The sequence below is a fragment of the Seriola aureovittata genome, chromosome 1 (assembly GCF_021018895.1).
Source record: "Seriola aureovittata isolate HTS-2021-v1 ecotype China chromosome 1, ASM2101889v1, whole genome shotgun sequence".
Taxonomy (NCBI): domain Eukaryota; kingdom Metazoa; phylum Chordata; class Actinopteri; order Carangiformes; family Carangidae; genus Seriola; species Seriola aureovittata.
Genome location: NC_079364.1, coordinates 4,183,327 through 4,203,155, shown reverse-complemented (window position 1 = coordinate 4,203,155; position 19,829 = coordinate 4,183,327). Strand labels below are relative to the sequence as shown.

The 19,829-nt window shown below is 41.8% G+C and overlaps 1 protein-coding gene across 1 annotated transcript in view; it reads left to right on the top strand.

Moving 5' to 3' along the window:
• LOC130168760 (protein kinase C-binding protein NELL1-like) overlaps positions 1 to 19,829 on the top strand; it is a 238,809-nt gene that overhangs the window by 67,252 nt on the left and 151,728 nt on the right. The window contains exons 5-10 of the mRNA XM_056375248.1: positions 1,362 to 1,458; positions 8,495 to 8,567; positions 9,155 to 9,237; positions 14,503 to 14,637; positions 16,453 to 16,555; positions 18,976 to 19,049. Coding sequence (XP_056231223.1) covers positions 1,362 to 1,458; positions 8,495 to 8,567; positions 9,155 to 9,237; positions 14,503 to 14,637; positions 16,453 to 16,555; positions 18,976 to 19,049 — 565 coding nt within the window. The remainder of the gene's footprint in view (positions 1 to 1,361; positions 1,459 to 8,494; positions 8,568 to 9,154; positions 9,238 to 14,502; positions 14,638 to 16,452; positions 16,556 to 18,975; positions 19,050 to 19,829) is intronic.

The window sequence follows — 19,829 nt, the reverse complement described above, 5'->3', positions numbered from 1 at the left end:
AAACACATCCCAGAACTGTATGTAATATATATCATATAGCTCTTATGGCTAACATGTTAGCAAGCGCCCACTTCATGTATTTCACATGTGGAGTAAAAATGGCATCCCAATGGAGCCCACTCTCTTTCCATTAGTGTGAAATGTTAATTGAATGTTAACAGCCATTATAGTCATGATTTGCTAGCTTCTGAGAGAAACACCACTGTGATGTTTTCCTGCTAATTGCTCCCTCTCCCTTTTGTGCAGGTTAAGTAACTTGCTTCTATATATGGTGGGTGGGTTAGTGAGAGCCCTTATAGTCGACCATATGTTCAGTCAAATCAAAACCAAAAGCTGAGGGAAAACCTTTTTGAAAGCTTCAGCGCTGCAGGGATTAGCAGCACCAGCGATCTTTTGACATTACAGTGAGTCATTTCACTCAATGTTAATAGCACAAATAAGCTTAATGGAGCTTTAAGTATTAGCCAAAAGCAGAAAAATGAATGTGATTTATGTGCGGCCGATTGGTACAGTCATATATCAAGACTGATCACCTGCTCAGCTGCTGACCTTTTCTGGCTCACAAACCTCACTCTCTGTCCTGTACTCTGTTTGGGAAATAACCCCCACCACTAATAAGAGGAAGTTTTACTTTGCATGATGATGATGACGACTCCTCTTCACTCTGAAGACTCCTGAACATAGTGACTATAACTTTTTTTACTTTTTTTTTTTTAAGTAAAGCCTACAACGTTGTTGAAGTCATTATTGCAATTCCTCTGTCACAGAGATCAAAACAAGCACTAAATTACTGCAATGCCCTTTCAGTGAAAGGTGAAAGAGAGAGAAATCTGCTTGCCACTCCGAGTGCGTCCCTGCAAGCAGGAGGCATGAGTTCTTGCATGAAGAATAGGAGGAGGAGGAGGAGGAGGGCAAAACCTGACAAATTGTTCTGTGACATCCTCATGGGAGCTCGCTGGCATTGTTAAGCCCACCTCAGCGCAGGAAAAAATGGTGAATGACGCTGAGGTTTGTTTGCCTTGATAATGCCAAAGTCTGTTTGTGTCTGTGTCAGGAGTTGGATGGTTAATCCAGCCTGCATCTCAGGTCTAGATATCAATACCATGTTAGAGAGCCGTGAGGCGAGACTGGCTGTCATGCTTGAGGAGAAAAGCCTCTGCCCTACACTCTCTGTTTTCCATGAAGGGAGAGAGAGGGCGAGAGGGAGTGAGGGAGCGGACATGCACACAGTCTGTTGGATTTCCTCTGCTATTCAGCTGTATTGGATCAGTGTTCCTGCCAGCGCAGGACAAAAAGAGACACATGTTTGTGTGTGTGTCGTTATCATAACCAAACATTCTCTTCTGATTTGTTGTTGGCAGGATTTACGAGCGGGTGATAGACCCTCCTCAGATGGAGCTCACCCCAGGCAGTGGAGTGTGGCTAGGCCAGCACAGCCACAAGCATGGCCTGTTTAAGGTAAGAACCCACAGATGATGTGTATGTACACACACACACACACACACACACACACACACACACATATACACTTCCTTTCCCGTACCTGAACGTGCTTTGCATTCAAGATCGCATGGATAATTGGCCAGATTTGGAGTAGGCTGTGCGGGGAAGAGAGCCAAGTGGAAGATACAAGAAAGAAGCACTGAGGGCTCACAGAGGAACTGCAAAAGCTCAACGTGTGCTTTGAAACGCTTATTCCCAAGCCCATTACAATGTTGTCGATTTTTTAATCACTACTCATTTTGTCAGGCTCCTGCATGCGCTCGCAGCAGGGAGGGGGCAGCGTGGTATCACCAAGACGTGCACAGGCTCTTGATATTCCCACCTCTCCTGCCCACCTGCCATGCAATCAATGGGTCTTTTATTTTTATCTATGTAACATATTGATTAGCAACCACAGAACCGACTGTGGTTTAAATTATTTCTCCTCCCCGTGCTTTGACACTATCGCTGCTGCGCATCAGCTCACTGTTCCTCTACACTCTACTTCCTTCTCCTCTTCCTTCCTTCATCCCCTCTCGCACCGACACTTCAAGGAGCTCCCTCTTCTGAAAGAAAACTCTGGTCTTAATAGACGCAGCTCCATCATCCAGTTCCCTGTGTTCAGTCGGCTCAGTGCTCGGAGTCTGTGTTCCCTTCATGTGCAGAGAGCACTCAAAAAGTGTTTGTCAGCAGCAGGGACAGATGGTAGGAAAAACGTTCAGGCTTGTGTCAAGTGACGGAGGGAATGAGGAGATTCTCCCTTCAGGTTTACACTGGGATGAGTTTGCATGTTGGCTGACAGGTGCACTTGTAGCACCTGGAATCAAGGACCTGTTGATCAGTGTATCAGAGGGCCATTTAGTGCTGCACCTTTTTTTTTTTATTACTATTTATTTTTCATAATATTTATGGGCCAAAACTTTTATTACTTTAAATTTAGTAGCTTTGATTTCACTACAGAGAGAATAAAAGGCACTGACAGATATAAGAAATAAACTGTCATTATAGCAGGGCCACAGAAAATAACTCTAAAATGTTTGCTCAAATTGTAACACTTGTCCTGGTAACAGTTGCTTGACACTATACGACTAACTAAACCTGTTGACACTGGCCAACGACTCCTCCAAGTAATTTGAAATCCTGTTATCGAGTTTCATTTTGTTTTGAACTTAAGCTCAAGATGAATGAAACCAATTAATTTGAAAAACAGAAATTCTTGACTAATTAAACTCTAATGAAAGTTCCATATTTAAGGACCAGCTGCAACAAAAGTCACCGCACCCTTCATTAGTGAGATTCCATTCTTTTATTTTTGTGATCAAGTGAGAAGCACTCTACCCATCTGTTTTTTCAATGAAGGGCACATAAATAGTGAATTGTATGTGGGGTGTTATTTTTCAAGGATGTCCACTGCACCTTCTGTTATTGGTGGCTTGGCTCCCACAGCTCCTAAACACTGCTGCAACTGTGTTTCGGCTTATATTCAGTAGCTCACTGATGCTCTTGTAGCCTCTCCATCTTTATGAAGTCTCACAGTCTGGTTTCTTAATCGTTCGGGCAGTTCCTCACCATGTGGAGACATGTTGCATTAGACGCAACCCACGCCAAAACTGTCTTCAGTTTAATAAGCTTGTTCATCCGCCCCGATGTCCGCCTAATGTGGACTTGGTCGCTCTGTACGCTACGTCACCAGACCTTTGCCTTATGCCTGTCATGATGATGATGTAATAATCACATTACAGTGGCTAGAAGTCACCTAACAATAGAACATAACTGTGGGTCATAACACGTCCCTTGCACAGATGACCTGTGGGGTTGAGAGGGAAACTGTGCTGATTCTAGACAATAGTTGAAATAATTTCAGAGTTCTGCTTAAATGTTTCATATAGTCTAAAGGTAGATGTCCATTATAGATCAGGTCTAGGTTGATATTAATACTGTGAAAGTATCAAAGAGCTCAGTCCACAGAGAAATGCACACAGCCTGTATTCAGAAACTGAGCCTTAAAACCAGCCGTCAGGATTTCCGTAACTTTATGAGGTCATAAACAAAGCAGTCACCACCCTCAGCTGTGCCCCAAGCCCCGCCCACCTGGACCCACTATCTAACCTTTCAGGATTGGGTTTCTCTGAGTGTTTTCCTGAAATCTGCTATATTTTTAGTCAATCACTCAGAAAGCAGTCAGCCAATCAGAAGAGATGATCAGAGCCTCCTCTCTTCTTATTGGCTCACTGACCTGTTATTAGAGCTCCAGAGAGAAGCCTGAGAGAGGAGATGTGAATCTACATTGAGATTTTTGGTTCTTAAAACCACATATATATCTTCTTATGGAGGGTTAGGGTTATTCAAATCATTTCAAAACTATTTCCTGTTCGTATAGGTGTCCTACATGAACAAACAGGTCACAAACAGCACATTAGACAACCCATCAGGTTCCAATATCGTACCTAAGTTAGCCTACTAGCTATGTCCCTAGCTACATCTCAGCTTGAGGCTGCTGTTTATTTGCATGTTTGGAAGGTTTGACACAAACTCTCTAAAATCCTGTTGTAGTCTTTAGTTTGCCACAGTCTGTAAATTAGCTTGTGTCTGATTAGTTTAATCTGTGCACAAAATAATAGGTTGTAGTTTTACAGGGAATTATGTGCTGTAACCATTTCTTGGCACACAGTGGTCAGATACACACACACACACACACACACACACACAAACACACACAAACAGAGAATGACTCAGACAGACAGAGACAAAACATATTGTCTAACTTATCATCACTACTCCTTTGCAATTCCGTTCACACTCTCTCACCTGCCCCCTTCTTTAACGTGCTAAATACGAGGGGATAAACAGAGTCTGCTTATGTCTCTTCGTGTCAAAAGCAGAGAGGGGTGAGGAGTTTGTTGAGAGAAGAATAAAAAGGCAAAAGGCTAAGGAAAGGGAAAGATGGCCATGAGCTATAGAAGTATCTCTGCAGATGGAGATAGGAGGTGAAATGAACCAGCAGCTGTAATCTATCCCATTCAGGATTCAGGAGTGGGATAATGATAAGACGAGCTAACTACGCCTTTAAATAATACATATTGAGCCCTCGCAGTGGCTTGAGACGCTCCACGTCCTGGCGCCGCCTCATCTCGGGGGCCTCTCCATCTGAAGGCGCAACCGTAATAAATTATCTTTATCTAGAATCCATTGTGCCAAGGATTCTAGCTCCTCAGGGACACTGCAGGCTCATTTGGAACCAGTGCTTTTGTGAAACGCTAGGTGTTTCATGCGCTACGGGACAGTAATTACTCTAGCACAGACAATGATGGAGAGCTTGAACATGTTACATAACGTAGCATGATGGAGGAAACGCCAGACCTGAACGTGAGTTTAGATCTCTCACTCAATTTGCCTTTTACTTTCCTTTGTGTCTGTCGTATAGTCTCCTCTGTTTCCTGCTTGTTTAAATTAGCTTGCTTGTGCTTTGTTCACGTCTTTCCCCTTTTTTATTTCAGCCTTGCAATATCCACAACATATTTTTCTCCTCCCTGGCATGCTTGCTCTGTTCTGCCCTCGATCAGTAGTAATACAGTAAAGTTTGGGGTATTTTTCAGCTCCAGCTCTGATTGGCATTGATATAAAAACAACACCTGGGTGAACCAACTCATTTTTACCCCTTTTCCTGCTGTTTGTTGCACTATATAGAATGATGGTTTAAGCCCCTAATGTCTGCACGTTTTTGTTACTTAACGGCTGCATTGACAATCTCATACCAACACAGGGCGAGCGAAATCATTACTGTCCACCACTGTGTTGATTTCAAACTTTTGTATTCATTAGTTGGTTTATGTCAAACTGGAGCATGGACATATAAAGTTACTTCTTTATACAGATCATCTTCGGTGTCTCTCTGTTCACCTGTCCTTTGTCTCTTCCTTCTCACACTTGTTAATTAGTGTTGTTGAAGATGATTTGGTCCTGGGAGATGAACTGCAGGTGGAACTTAAGTCTTCACACCTTGCCAGATTACCAAATAAAGGAAAAGTCATGTTTTGCATGATCAAAGTGAGAAAGAAAGAGTCGCAGGATAAAGAACAGGGTAATAGACCTCAATGCTGCCCAAAGGCGAAGCTCTGGCCAAACATGCCTGGCCCATTATTGCTATAATAAACAAGTGAACTGGGAATTATGACAGTAAAAGTGTGCAGACAAGCAGAGTCAAGGTAATTTTATCAGCAATAACAGTGAGTGCACGTGGGAATGTTTGGGGACACCAAGAAACAAATGATGCATAAACTGTGCTTAAGCATGCACCACACACACACACACACACACACACACACACACACACACACACACACACACACACAAACACACACACACGATTTGCATTCCTTGTGAGGACCTTTGTTAGATATGTACTTTTCCCCTGCATGAATCATAACCAAACCTTAAACCAATCCTAACTTTAATTCTAATCTAAACCCAAAACCAAACCTTACCTTAGTCCAGAGAACTAAAGTCCCATCACTTTTTCATCTATTTAAAGATATCCGTTTCCCATACAAATGCATGAAAACACATGCACTTACATTCTAAAGGTCTCTTCTTCCTGCATGTTATTTTCATTTTGATTTACCCATTTCATTTAGCACATGGCAAGAAATCACGTTTGGCAGCAAAGAAACCTAAAAATAGCCTCTTTAAAGCTTCCCTACTTTAATTGTAAGGGCTCTTCAAAGCAAAAGAAGCTGACAAACATCCATATCCATATCCAATCCCATCCATATTAGGAAATTATAAGATTGCTCCGGCCAGCAAAACTATTTACTAATTACACACATAGACACAGAGGACGCATTTGGAGGTATTTGTGTTCACCTAATGAATGTCCAAGTCCAATTATCTTTCTCCTTCCAGCTTTGTTTCGCTCTCCTCCAACTCATGAGAAAAAAACAAACATTATCTAGTTGCTAACTTTGTCTGCCTGCCGGTTTGTGCAGGGCAGGTGGCAGTGCAGGTGCTCTGTCAGAGGTTTGCTGAAAACAGCTGGCTTCTGGTGTGAGACTGAAACATACAACAAAACATAGCAGCATAATTTGCTCTGTGTTCAAAGCCCTGAGTCCTTTCATATCACGCATACTCCTTCGATTCACTGTTAATATAATATTGATTAGTTCAGACTTAACGCTGAACATCAGCACATTTTTCTCCATTAATTTCAAATCCAGCGTGTCAGCTGCACTGAGACAAAACAATGGAGAATGTGACCCTGTCCTAACACTTAAATACTAATGTAAATAACTTAAAATGCAGCTGTGTAATTGGACTTGTGTTATCATGAGGGGAAAGACATTATTCCTTAATAGTCCCATTAGGATTTGGCAGAGGAATGAAACACTTGTGCACATTTCTTCCTGTGTTTGTGTGTAAGAGTGTGTTTGTGTGTTTGAAAGAAAGCGAGAGGAGAGATTTTATGACTTCAGTTCAAATTACCTACTGATCAATGACAGTGATGTGTGGTCAGGCCTCTTATGTAACACCTCTGGGACAGACAACCGTGATCTGCACCCTCATTTTCGTTCTGACACTGACAATCTGTTCTTCACTGTGCATTTCTTCACAAAGCCTGTATGTGTGAGAAGGAGAGTGTGTTTGTTCTCAGTCTGTGCTGCAAGTCTGTTCACCTCAAGGCTCTCTCTCTCTCTCTCTCTCTCTCTCTCTCTCTCTCTCTCTCTCTCTCTCTCTGTGAAATGGAGGCAGGTGTTGCTTGCATCCAGGCAAGCCAAATTCACTGTAAATGAATTTCACATACAGAATAAAGCAGAGATGAGTTGATGCCAACTGTGCTTGTGGTTGGGAATTCTAATATCCCTCCAGTAGCCAGTTTTCAGGAGAAGCTTTGAAGGAATGGTGAAATTATATTGCCTTCTCATATATGTGTATGTGTGTGTGTGTGTGTGTGTGGGTGTGGGATGGGGGGCACACCAGTGTTTTACAAGTTCTGTTTTCCATTAGAGAGGTGCCTTTTTTCCAAGGTTGCTCCCTGTGGTTATCAAGAAGCCCTTTATTTACCAGCCCTGCACCTCTGGAGATAGCCTGTCATTCAGAGTGACTGACACACAGTCTGTTAAAGGAGAGAACTCTATCGGTTATAGGCCATTTACTGACTTCAGTTCAGTTAGGAATGGATGCTGTCTGCAGAGCGTGGTAGTATATGTGGTGTTCTCTCACCATTTGTACAATGCAAGCAAACCTTTTATAATATCAGTTAGTTATGTGATTTCCAGTTTTCTAGGATGCAAGGTTTCCATGACATTAGGCCAACTTAGATTTTGGAGGATTTCAGTTTGTAAATCACTGCGTGCACTTTACTGCAGGTCTTGGTCCAGATGCACATCTTTTTATTGTAATTTAGATGATGGTGCAGCCTTGACAGAGGTATACACTCTGAGTGCTTTTTAGTTTAGCTCGGAAAAGAAAACACTCAACTTAAAAAAAATAAAATAAAAAATCCTCCGAAAAATCGTTCATGTTCTTGATGATCAAATATCTTGGTTTTAGTTTTTTTCAACAAAGACTAGAGCAAACCAATTCTTCTAAAGTGGGAGGGGTGTTCATTTAAAGTTTTGATATCCATGAGAAGATACATTTGTATTGTAGTTTTCAATATAGTCTCTCTCAGGCTTCTCTCTGGATCTCTAGCAAGAACAGTCCACATAGAAAGCCATTGTTTCTGATCCCAGTTTCTGAATACAGGTTGTGTGCATTTCTCTGTGGACTGAGCGCTTTGATACTTACAGTATTAATATAGAACTTAGACCTGCTTTATTATAAGAAAAGGCTATGGAAATCTCAATTTCTACAATATGGGACCTTTAATATTTTTCGCCATGCTAGTGGCATGGCTCTACCGGCGGCAATGATGTCAGTCTGTCATAAAAGGGGTTTTGATTCCACAGCATGGAATATCAGTACAGATACTTTACATATCATTGTCTCTTTGTGCCTTCCCCTTCTGTGTTGCCAGGGCATTATTCAGGATGTGAAGCTGATTTTCGCTCCCAACGGCTACATCACACAGTGTCCTAACCTCAACCGCAGTAAGTATCTTGATGACACAGTCACACGTAGTGTTATGAACACGCACTGAGAGCAAAGGTAGAAAGAAGAATGGACCCTGTCTATTACCGTGTGCCATTATGAGATTGGATTGTAATAAGCTATGTGTTATCTGGCAGTGACCTCTCTCCCCGCTGATCACAGACAAAGCCGACTCTCTCCATTATTTCTTCTTTTTCTCACTCCAGTAATCTTCATTTTGCTGTAATTCAGACTGTGTGCAGCCTCATTTCTCCTCCACCTTGTTTCTCCATCTGTTTACTGTCAAACAGATTAAGATACAAGGTCACGGCTGTGCCACTGTGTCTGTCACTGATCAATAAGGCATGTAATCACACCTTGTCGCTTTATTATTGATACTAACACCAGCCACAAGCCTAAGACAAAGAGTAAACAGATGTGCGGAGGCTTCCCTTTTGTTTGCTGTTGGCCACCATGAGCTGTGTCCAAATAAATACAGTCAGGCTAATGATTTTTTTTTTTGTTTATCTCCTCACTAAACGCTTCCCTCTTTCTCTCCTTGTGCTTTCCTTCTCTGTTTTTGGTGCTTCCTTTTTCCTCCGTTGAGCTTGTCCGACATGCAGCGATTTCCTGAGCCTGGTGCAAGGCATCATGGACCTTCAGGAGCTCCTGGCCAAGATGACCCTGAAGGTAAGGACAGAAAACAACTTCCCACACAGAACAGTACCGTCACCAGCTCACCAGCCTGTACAACAACTTAGACGAATGTGTAACATACTGCAAAACTAGAACTTACAGAGACTTTACAGATAAAAGAAAAACAATGAAAATGCAAAATGTTGGCAACCATGTCAGCGAAAGAAATGAAAGTATCCACTTAAAAGATCCTCTAATACCTTCCTCAGTCGTAGCCTGACAAACAAATAAATACATAAATAATATTATAAATAAATTACATCCTTCTGTTCTTTCGCCGGAGACAACCAAATCCTTTGATTCTGTTGCTGCCTTCGTTGCAATCCCATTGTTCTCTCTCCTCCCAAATCATCAACAAGACGGTGCCCAAAAAAAGATAAGACGTTATTGTTGGGAAACAAAAACAAAATGAACATGCACCTTAATCTGTCTGGAGAAAATCTGATTATTCTGTCAGTTATTATAGTGAGCGTGGATTGAAGTGGTTTTATGACTCAAAAAAAAAAGAAGATATTAATGTGCATGTAAGAGGGAGCAGCAAACAGACAATCACTTGTTCCCAGGAGGAGAAATGAAACAGTGGAGCAGTTTTCACTGTAGATATACAGTAGCATTATAAGAATAGAGAAATATATGGATGCATTACTGTGCCTCCTTGAAGAGTTCAAGTGTTTGATTATCGAGTAAAAGTTCTGACAGTAAAACCTGACTCTGCGAATAACGATTGATAAAACATCAGCTCAAGCTTTTGACTGTATTACATGGTCATCATCAGCAGATTGAGTTTGCTTGGTTGCCGTGGAACTGTAACCTTGAGTTATAAATGAAGTGATGAGGAGCGTTGAGGGGTCGGGTGACAAACTTAACCTCAGGTTTGGGTATTTTTGTGCTTTCATTTCAAAAGAAGGAAAGGATCAAAGATTATACATTTTATGAGCTTATGTCATGTTGTCTGAATCAGCAGTCACTACTGTGTTCACTCCAGACGTCAGATGAATTAAATATAGAAAAAATTTACCTCTAAAATGCGAAGGAAGAATGTTTCCATTCTCGGATTTTCCTCACGTTTTGTTTGTTCAAGGATTTAGTCAGTTGAACTCCTGCTCACATGTAATCGGCTGCTATTCTCTGTATATGGGATTCAGACATTTTATTTCCAGAGAAATGTGATGAGTAAATTGTGAGATATTCATAAGTATCCTACTTAAATACACAATACACACCTTACTCACCAATCCTCAGTAGCAGCTATATCTTTATTAGCATATGCAGGGCTGGCACAATAAGAGATATGACTGCTGAATATATCTTCTTAAAATTGTTTGTATTATCATGTTTATTTTCCTGTGCTGCTGCAACTGTCATTTTAAATGCTAGAAATTATGTTTTTTGTCAACACACACACACACACACACACACACACACACACACACACACACACACACACACACACACACACACACACACACACACACACATACATGGGACGGGTACATACAGGGTTCAGAGAGGTGTCAGTCGACTTCACCGGCTCAGCAGGAGGCTAACAGGCAATGTGCACTGTGCCCTGGAGCCACAGGGGAGAGCTTGAGCCATTTATAAGACTACACATCTGCATAACTGTGTGTGTATGTGTGTGTGCTTCTGCGTGCATGAGTGAGTGCTATCAGGTGGGAGTGAATGAAGCAAGGACATCTCAGCGGGCGGGTGAGCTATAGAATAATTTTTGGTGTAAATAAGGGTGAAATGAAGAACATTACCCTACCGCTGTTCCAGCGTTGCCTCCTTCACATTTACGCACCTCGACCTATTGCCACCTGACCTCATTGCTCATACGAGCTGCAGTGGAGAGGATGCAGTCATCTCCAGCTATAAATGGCTCTCTGCCTTGATGCTGTAGAGAGTGGAGGAATTCAGCATGTGGTGAATAATTGCCTGGTCCTGAATGTGTGATGTGAGATGTCAAGGCGAGGTGGAATGACAATAAGCTTTGTTTTTTGTGGGGATTAGCACGGTGGCATTGGCATGTTTTCTACGTGTGTTTTTGTGAGAGGAAGCACAAGCTTTCGTTTTTGCCAAAACAGTAGAAATAGCTCAGTACCACTTTTTTTTTCTAGTACCACAACATTGACTATCAATACAGATATATGTCCAATGTAATTAATGTTCTCTTTAAAGGGAAAAATGTTGGTTAAAAAATAAACACATTTAATGGAGCTATTTGTAAGGTTTGCTATTGCTTCATAGCTAATGTTAGCATTAACAGCTGATGTACAAGTCTAGAAGAAATGTTACTATTTCAGCATCAAACTTCATTCGCCAGTGCCAACAACGCCAATGTTAACTCGTGTCTCCATCAGGTTCTTCTACTGAAGTACGCTAACCAGCTAGCCCCAGCCCAGCTAGCCCCTCCGATGGCAGCTCACTGTAGCCTCCCATCTGCCCTGAAGCCGTAGCGCTGCTCAGGGGGCGTATTACAACCTCTAGTCTTGTAAACGAAACAATGGCCGAAGCTCTTGTCAAGCATCAGTCACCACCACCCGCTGCTGGAGCAGAAACCACGTTCAGTGGCAGAGAAACCTTACAAATAGCCCCTTAAACATAGTTTTATTTGTTGACGTCTCTAAACTACCTTCCGCCAAAGAAATAGTCCCAATAAAAAAAGTTGACTGCAAGGTCAGAGACAGATGAGTTATCTCAAAAGGTCTGCACGGCTACATACTGCTAGAGGTTAGTTGGTAATATCGGCAAAACAACCCATTAATTCATGGTTACTGTCCAGATTTGTGATTTTTAAGCTTTCAAATAAACTCCTCCTTTATGTAGGGGAGCTGCTAGATAGTCTGGGCCCTGTGAAAAGAATGTGGCTCCAAAACGATAAAGATCCCTGCCATGTTCCAGGCTCCCTGTTCATCTGTAATCACCCCATATCTTCCATTTGATTTGTCTGGAAGGAGTTATTTGGAATTTTTTTGTTGCTTACAACAACGTTTTCTTGGTTTCTCACTTTCTTTCACTGCATTTGTATTACAATACAATATGTAGGCTGAGTCTGAAAGGCTAAGAGAAAACAATGCCGCTACCTGATGTAAACCCAGGCACATTTTTACTTATCACTTACATTTTAAGATGCTCTGATCAGGTTTTGGATTCTCAGTGGGTTTGTTTCGTTGTTGCGGCTAAAATATAATTACTTGGTGGCAGACGGCCCAGATCTGGATTACAAACAAAATTTAATTAATTGTGCAGTGGCCCAAGACTGATTGGTCCCCAGCATTTCATGGAAACGTATTCATACATGTTTGACATATCCTTCAGACACAGAGAGAAACAAAAGAGATTGAAGGTAATGAATGCAGCTTTTCTCTTGCCCTCCTTTGTTTCTACATTGTCTTCAGTTCATGTTTTATTATTTCGCTCGTGTCTCTCAGCCTTTTTGTGTACAGTCTGAGCTCTCAGCCTCATGTATCAACCATAGGAGATACATGCCTATTAGCCTCTGACTCTTTTGTGCAGTATCACTGTGCCATTTGATTCTCGCGATGTACTGGGAAGGTATTCCTCTGTGGTGCCTCAAGGCAGCCTCCCAGCCTTTGAAATTGCATTTCAAACATTTTGTTTGGGGCTTTGACAGGACACATCTCCACTGCTCACGGCTCACACAGCTCTCCAGCAGCCAGCCGGGACTCCTCTAAATGAAGTAAAAAGTCTTAGTGACATCCAGCATTTTTCCTTTTTACTGAGAAGCCTCTATCATTCGTAGCGAGTCCTCTCCTTCTGACACCGTGGCCTGGGCAGGTCTCAGAGGAGCAGAGGGGGGTGGCGGCAGAGCAGCAGAACAGCCTCGACTGTCTTAAGTGGGCCTACAATTTCTGAGTTGACCTCTGCTGGTCAGATCAATTGGACCTTTTAGAATTCCTCCACCTTTGCACCTTTCAAACAGGGCCCTGATTGTTCAATATGGCTCAGGCAGATCTTGTGTTTTTTATAGATATATGACAGATATACATATACCAGCTCCTATACTCAAGGCCATAAGTGAGCTTTGATGGATACAGTGGGCACAGAAAAACAGCCTCTTTGAACGTTTGTAGATTATAAATAAATACAAACTGAACCTTAATGGGTGCTGGCTTTCAATGGGGAAAAAATGCTATTTATTTACAAGCAGGGTCTGAGTTTCATTATGGACTCTTTGCCCCTTAAAATTTAGAGTAAAAGGAGTGCTGCTTGGGTGTGGAAAAAAAACTTCTATGTCCATTCTGATCTTGTGACTCTTGCTACCTTATAAATGGAAGAGCCCAAAGGTGGCCATTTTATACTTGCCCTGAATGAAAGCCTAATGGCTGAAATGCGTAGGCATGTTTTTATTGTTGTAATGAAGCCATGAGGAAATAAAGACTTTTTAAATCACCGCCCTCTTGAGTGCCTCAGATTTTGCCAAGAATCCATTATAAAACTTAATTGGGTCGAGTCCTTTTCTTTAGTTTTCTCCAAACTTACTGACTTGTTTTGCTCCGTACAGCCATTTTAAAGTTTTTAAACTCACCTCAATTGTTCGAATATGAAAAATAAATCAAGTTACATAGAGGTCGAGTATCTGATACAGTTAATATGAATACATCTATATCTAACTTTGTCAACTTCCCTAACCTTCAACCAACCCCAGTTTTAACATCCTGCACATTGTTTGCGCTCCGTCCCCCAACACTTCTGTGTTTCATTGGCCGTGAACATAAGACCAATCTAGATGTAATGTTGCTTGAGAAACACCTTTAGTATATATGTTATATTTAGGTAATATATACAACACGTGTAAAGAGACAGTGTTGTTAAATCCTGTTGTAAAGTTAATCATTGTGCTGCAACCCACCTTCTGTGTTCATCCCTGTGACATTGCCTTGTGACATTTGTCAGTCAAAGATGCATCAGTTCTGTCGAGAGAGAGAGAGAGAGAGCGAGAGCGTTGATCATGAAATAAGCTGAAGAAGAAGAGGGAAGAGGCAGGATCAGTGCTGTCAGTCCTGTCTGTCATTTCTCAGTAGATCATAGCCTGAGGTCTGGAGCATGAGCTGAATGATGATCACTTACTCTTCTGTGTGCTCTTCTAATGAGCAGCTCCCGGTGGAGCAGCTCTCTGTGAAAACCAACTGGGGAACGTCAGTGGGTGAGGGGGTGGGCTGAGGGGGGTTAACCTGCATGCATGCTCAGACTTTTGATTTAGTTTGGTGACTCTGGTGATTCTGTGCTCATCCTCAGCTGAACTACGCTGAGTCCAGGCTGACCCAGCTGGAGGGCTGTCACTGTGAGAGGACATGCAGTGCCAATGGCCTGGTGTACCGGGATAAGGAGCTGTGGATGGAGCCCGAAAACTGCAGGAACTGTGCATGTAAGGTGAGTGTCACACTCATCCTCAAAAATCAAAGGATGAGGTGCCGGCTTTCAACTACCACACTGTGAAAAATATCCGTCATATTCAGTATTTGAATCTGTTATTGAGCCCTAAAACTATTATTTTCTTCAAACAAATCTACCACTGCAAGAAGATGCAACCTGTTTACTGGACAAGTCGACTTGTTGTAAAGATTTCTGTAGCAATTTGTGTCAATATCTAAAGAAGTGACTTAAAGCTAAATTTAACCCTTTAATATCAAGTCTCCTTTTTATTTCATCCTTAAGTAACTTAACATTTAAAATTTTATTCTTAATTTTATTCAGCTTATTATTTTTTTCTATGTATTTTTAGGCATTTATCATAGCTACAGTAGGGAGATGACAGCAAAATGAGAGATGGGGAATGGCCAGATATGCACCAGATGTGCATAAAGGGTGTTTGGGTTCAGGGTCTGTGAACCCCTAGGCCACCAAGGTTACCTCAACAGGATGATATATTCTGTATCAACTCGTTTCAGCTCTTTGTTTAAGCTATATGATGTTTACACTGAGTGAAATATTCAAACCCAGGGTGCCATGGTTTTTAACAAGTTGATTTTTATCTGAAACTGGTTGAAATTATTTCATCTAATGCAGGTTTTTCAACTCTATGAAGGAAATGAAAATTTTGAGACTCAATAATAGGGAACAATGACTTAATAAGAAGAAGATTTTGTGGTGCATGATGTCTAATCAAAGGAAAAGTTGTAGTAATGAAGGGAACACCAAAAATACAAATGACAAGATTTTTGAACAAAATAACCTCTGGAGCAGTTTCAGCATCACAGACTGATGATACAACATTGCAATCCTCCTCCACCACAACACTCATCCTCAACTTGCTTTCCCATCACACCTCCCTCTTTCCCAGCCCCTGCACTGTCTCCCTCTGCCTCCTGCCTGACACCCTAATAAGCCTCCCTGCCTGTACTCATACATAGGAGCCAGACTTTGAAATGTGTTGAATCAGACCATCCCGAGCCCTGGGGAATTAGACTTGCTGCATCATTGCACATCAAGCACAGGGTGGAGTTTAGTCGGTCTGATTTCCTCCTGTGGACATATCATTAACTGATAACCGCTGCATCCTGGGGGAACCATTTCCGATGACTCATGAAATGAAGAGGCGCGTGCAGAGAGAGAGGTATCAGACTCAAAAATGAAGGCAGTCCTTCAGGGCCTGAATAACTACCTGCTATCAGCAAGCTGCTCAATTTCAGTATTGGGCACCCAGTGTTCGATGATGAATCTGTTATCTGACTGTACCACATTATCTTTTTTTTTTTTTTTTTTTTTTTTTTTTTAAATATGCTAGCTTTCAGTTTCAGATTGCAGTCCTGAAGGTGGGATTCTGAACAGTCAGGGGTCGGTTTATCATTTAGGCTTGGGCTTTAAGACACATTGGATGAAACATACAACATGTGTTATAGAGACAGATGACAGGTTAGCGGGTGTCGGGCCACCACGTGTTGCTGGAACAGCTTTAATGCTCCTTGGCATTGATTCTCCAGGTGTCTGAACTCTACTGGAGGGATGGACACCATTCTTGACCACTCATGTCGGACCATTCATGTCGGTACAGCATATTCCATAGGTTTTCAACTGGGTTGAGATCAGACTGTGAAGGCCACAGCATATGGTTCACATCATCTTCACTCCTGGTGCCCTGTGGATGGGGGGGGGGTTGTACGTGCACGCTGAGCGTTGGAATTTTTTTCTTTTGATATCTGCATGTTTTTGGTGAGAGAGAAATAAAAAAAAATCATCTTCTTGCAGAATGGCGTGGTGGAATGTCGCAGGATTTTCTGTCCTCCGGCAAACTGTTCAGAGGACTCGCTGCCTGTGCACGTTGATGGGACTTGCTGCAAGAAATGCAGACGTAAGTATGAGCAGCACATGTTTGGAATGAGCACGAAGCGGAGGAAACTAATATTCTACACCACATGCACGGGTTCAGGTCAAATCAACCGTTGACATGGCTGATGATCCGTTTTTCTGCATAGCAATCATAAATAGGTGATCATGATAATAAATTGGGAAGACGAATTAAATAACATTCATGATGCTCAGTCTGCACCATGGCCACTACCATTTTAATATCAATACGTTGGTTTGTGTTTTCTCTCCAAACTGACAGACAGAGCTAAGAATGCTGTGATCTCTCCACAGCTGCTTTCTTGAAAATCCATTCTTCTCTATAATCCTTTTGGTTTTTTTATCAGTACATACATTATTGATCAAGGAACAGTAGATGAAGTTTTATCTTTTGCTGACTTTTTGTGGCAGTAAATCAACAATCTACTTTGCAACTGAAAATGGAGGACAGTCATTATTAGCACAACCATGTGAGATGCCAAGTGTTGAATTAATCAACACGTTCTCCTCATGCAGACTCAAATCAGAATGAACACTGAGATTTTACAATGTGTAGACAGTTCAATACAAGGTGGGACTGACCTTAAATTAGGGAAGTAGTGACTGTTGATCTATTTTGAGTGGATGGTGAAGTAATAAAAGCAACAGAGCAGGACAGTTGCTGAATGGCTTCCAGTAAATGTAAAGACATTGAGACAAGATAATGACAGAGTCAGTATATCAAGAGTTTGGAGGGTGGTGTTTTTTTTTTTTGGCCTTTTCAGAAACCAAAAACATGAGAGAAAAACTAAGTAAGTAATGGATTAAACAGTGTGTTTACCTGCTCTAACATGAATCACAAACATTATCATCCCAGTTAAGAAGTGCACGACCTACACCACTAACCTTGCATTATCTCCAGAATTTAGAGTAATGCTATTGGAAACGTTATGAGTTTAAGCATTAGCTTAAACATTAGCTAAAAATCTGCCAGCAATAATCGTTTCAGTCAACAAATCTGCTTTTGTTTACTTCTGTGTGAAACTGAAGCTTCAGTAATTACTGCAAATCTTGCGGGGTGTACCTGCCACCTTTCCCTCTCTGGTCTTACCACAAGCTTTTTGCAGCAGTATAAAGTCATGGTTTCAATACGTTTCCGGTATATGAATATTCCTCCCATTCACTTCTATTGACGCACAAACAACGGACACATTCAAGCGTGCATTTCCTGTTTCGCTGCGATGTCCAGCTGGCTCCAGCAGATCAGAGGTCAGGTTAGAGTGCACCTTTGTTGGTCAATAGTGACACTGCTACACTGTGTTTAGATATGGAGAAGTTCACATACAAACTCCTCACCTTTTTCTACACATTACTCGACTGGATCAATATTGAATATATCTGATCAATATTTATTTACTTTACGTCACAACCTTTCCCAGGGCCGATTGTGGTAGATTTAGTTGAACGGACAACGTAATGTGACCAAGACTTAACTGCGTCGTGATGCTGCTTGTTATTTGCTAGCGGGAGGAGACAGTCACTATTTGGACGACCACAAAAGTTTGCTTGTCAGGAAAAACATAAACATAGGTTGCGTTACGCATTTGAACAGATTACCAGCTCTGCCAGTCCTAAATACAAGCTCAGCTTTTTTCACTTCACTGTAGTTTGTCCTTTTGAAGTTGCTGGTGCAACCACAACCACTGTAGATACAAACAACACACCTTCTGTTTTGGTGCCTGACGTTCTGCCAGCAAAATGAAAACAGAGTAAACCATCTGCGAGAGCAAAGATCACAGCCGCTTATTTTCATGGAAGCATCATTTCTGGTGTAAAGCACACAGGTCTAGTAACTGCTCACAGAGCCACGAACAACTGTGTCTCTCTTGCTACGCTGCAAAAACAATAAATCCCCGAAGTATAGTCCGTCTTTGAATAATTCCAGCCCTCCTCCGCCTCCCCCCATTCCTGTGCTCACTCCTCCTTCCTCCTCTTCCTCCCCTGTGAACATCAGAGCTCTGGCACAGACGAACAAGGGAGCAGCGCTCCAGAACTGCGACTGAGCGCTCCGCGGTCTTGCACCCTGGAGAGGAAAAAAGCAGGACTTCATATCATATGCCTCATTTTCTATTTCTGCTTTATTGCCAGAGGAATATGTAGAAGGGTCTCCTCTGTTGTATTCTTAATGCGCTGATACATTTCCTTTCCACTTATGCACACTAGCCAAGAACAAGTTTGTTTCTAACAGAATTAACTATGCAGAAGTTCAGGCTGGAAACTTTTTTTTTTTTTTTCGCAGGGAAACTCAAAGCATATTTCTCTATTGTTGAAAGTACCACAGGACCTGGTATTAGCTGAGGAAATATTCCATTCCTGGTATTTCATAGTTGCTGTACTTACCTTAATGGTGTGATATTGAAGCAGTTATGTTCTATTTTTCTACAGCAAAATGTACTTACATGGGCCAGACCTTCTCTGAAGGGCAGCACTTTTTATCCAGGAGCTGCAGGGAATGCAAGGTAACCTTTCTTTATACTGTACATTTATTTGTCCAGCGTTTAGCCTCTGCTCTCAATCAGATCACCATGCAGCACTTCTCTTTCAGTGTAAATGCGTAATGATTGTGTGTGGTGGACTGCTTGGCGTGTTATTTAATTATCCAGCGGGCCTTATTAGTTTTCCCTCCCTCCCCCAATCTGTTCAATCTGCTTTTTTTCCTCCTCTCTAATGGTGAGATAGCCAGGTAATTAGAATAACTTATGAAGGCAGCAACACAAAGCCCTGGTTTGAATTGGAGCTTCATCACTGTGTGGATAATAATTAAAGCCATTATTCCAGCTCAATATAGAACAGAGGTGAGCTTTCTTTACTCAGAGGCCATTTATCTTTAAAGAGAGAATATTTTTTAAGGAGAAAACTAGCGTTTTATGCATGTAATTGCTTACAAAGAGCCACACAGTGGATTCCTGGATCCATTATTGGTCCTCAGAGACTCTGAAACATCATTATGCTGGTTGTAAGCTCTGTTTCAAGCAATTACAGCCATCCTTTAAACTCCTGGATGTGAGCGCTGCTAAATGACCAATTTGTGGACACATTATTTTTTAGAAGAGACCCAAAAATGTTTTATTATGAGGCTTTCGGGGGTCTCTGGTGTCAGTGCTCGGATTCCATGACAGCCTCTAAATCTCAGCTCTACATTTCAACATGTGCGTGTAAGTGTATGTGAACATGACGTGTGTATTTTTGGGTGGTTTCTGCCGTTCTCTGGTTAGTACTGATTCGATGCTGTAGCTTTC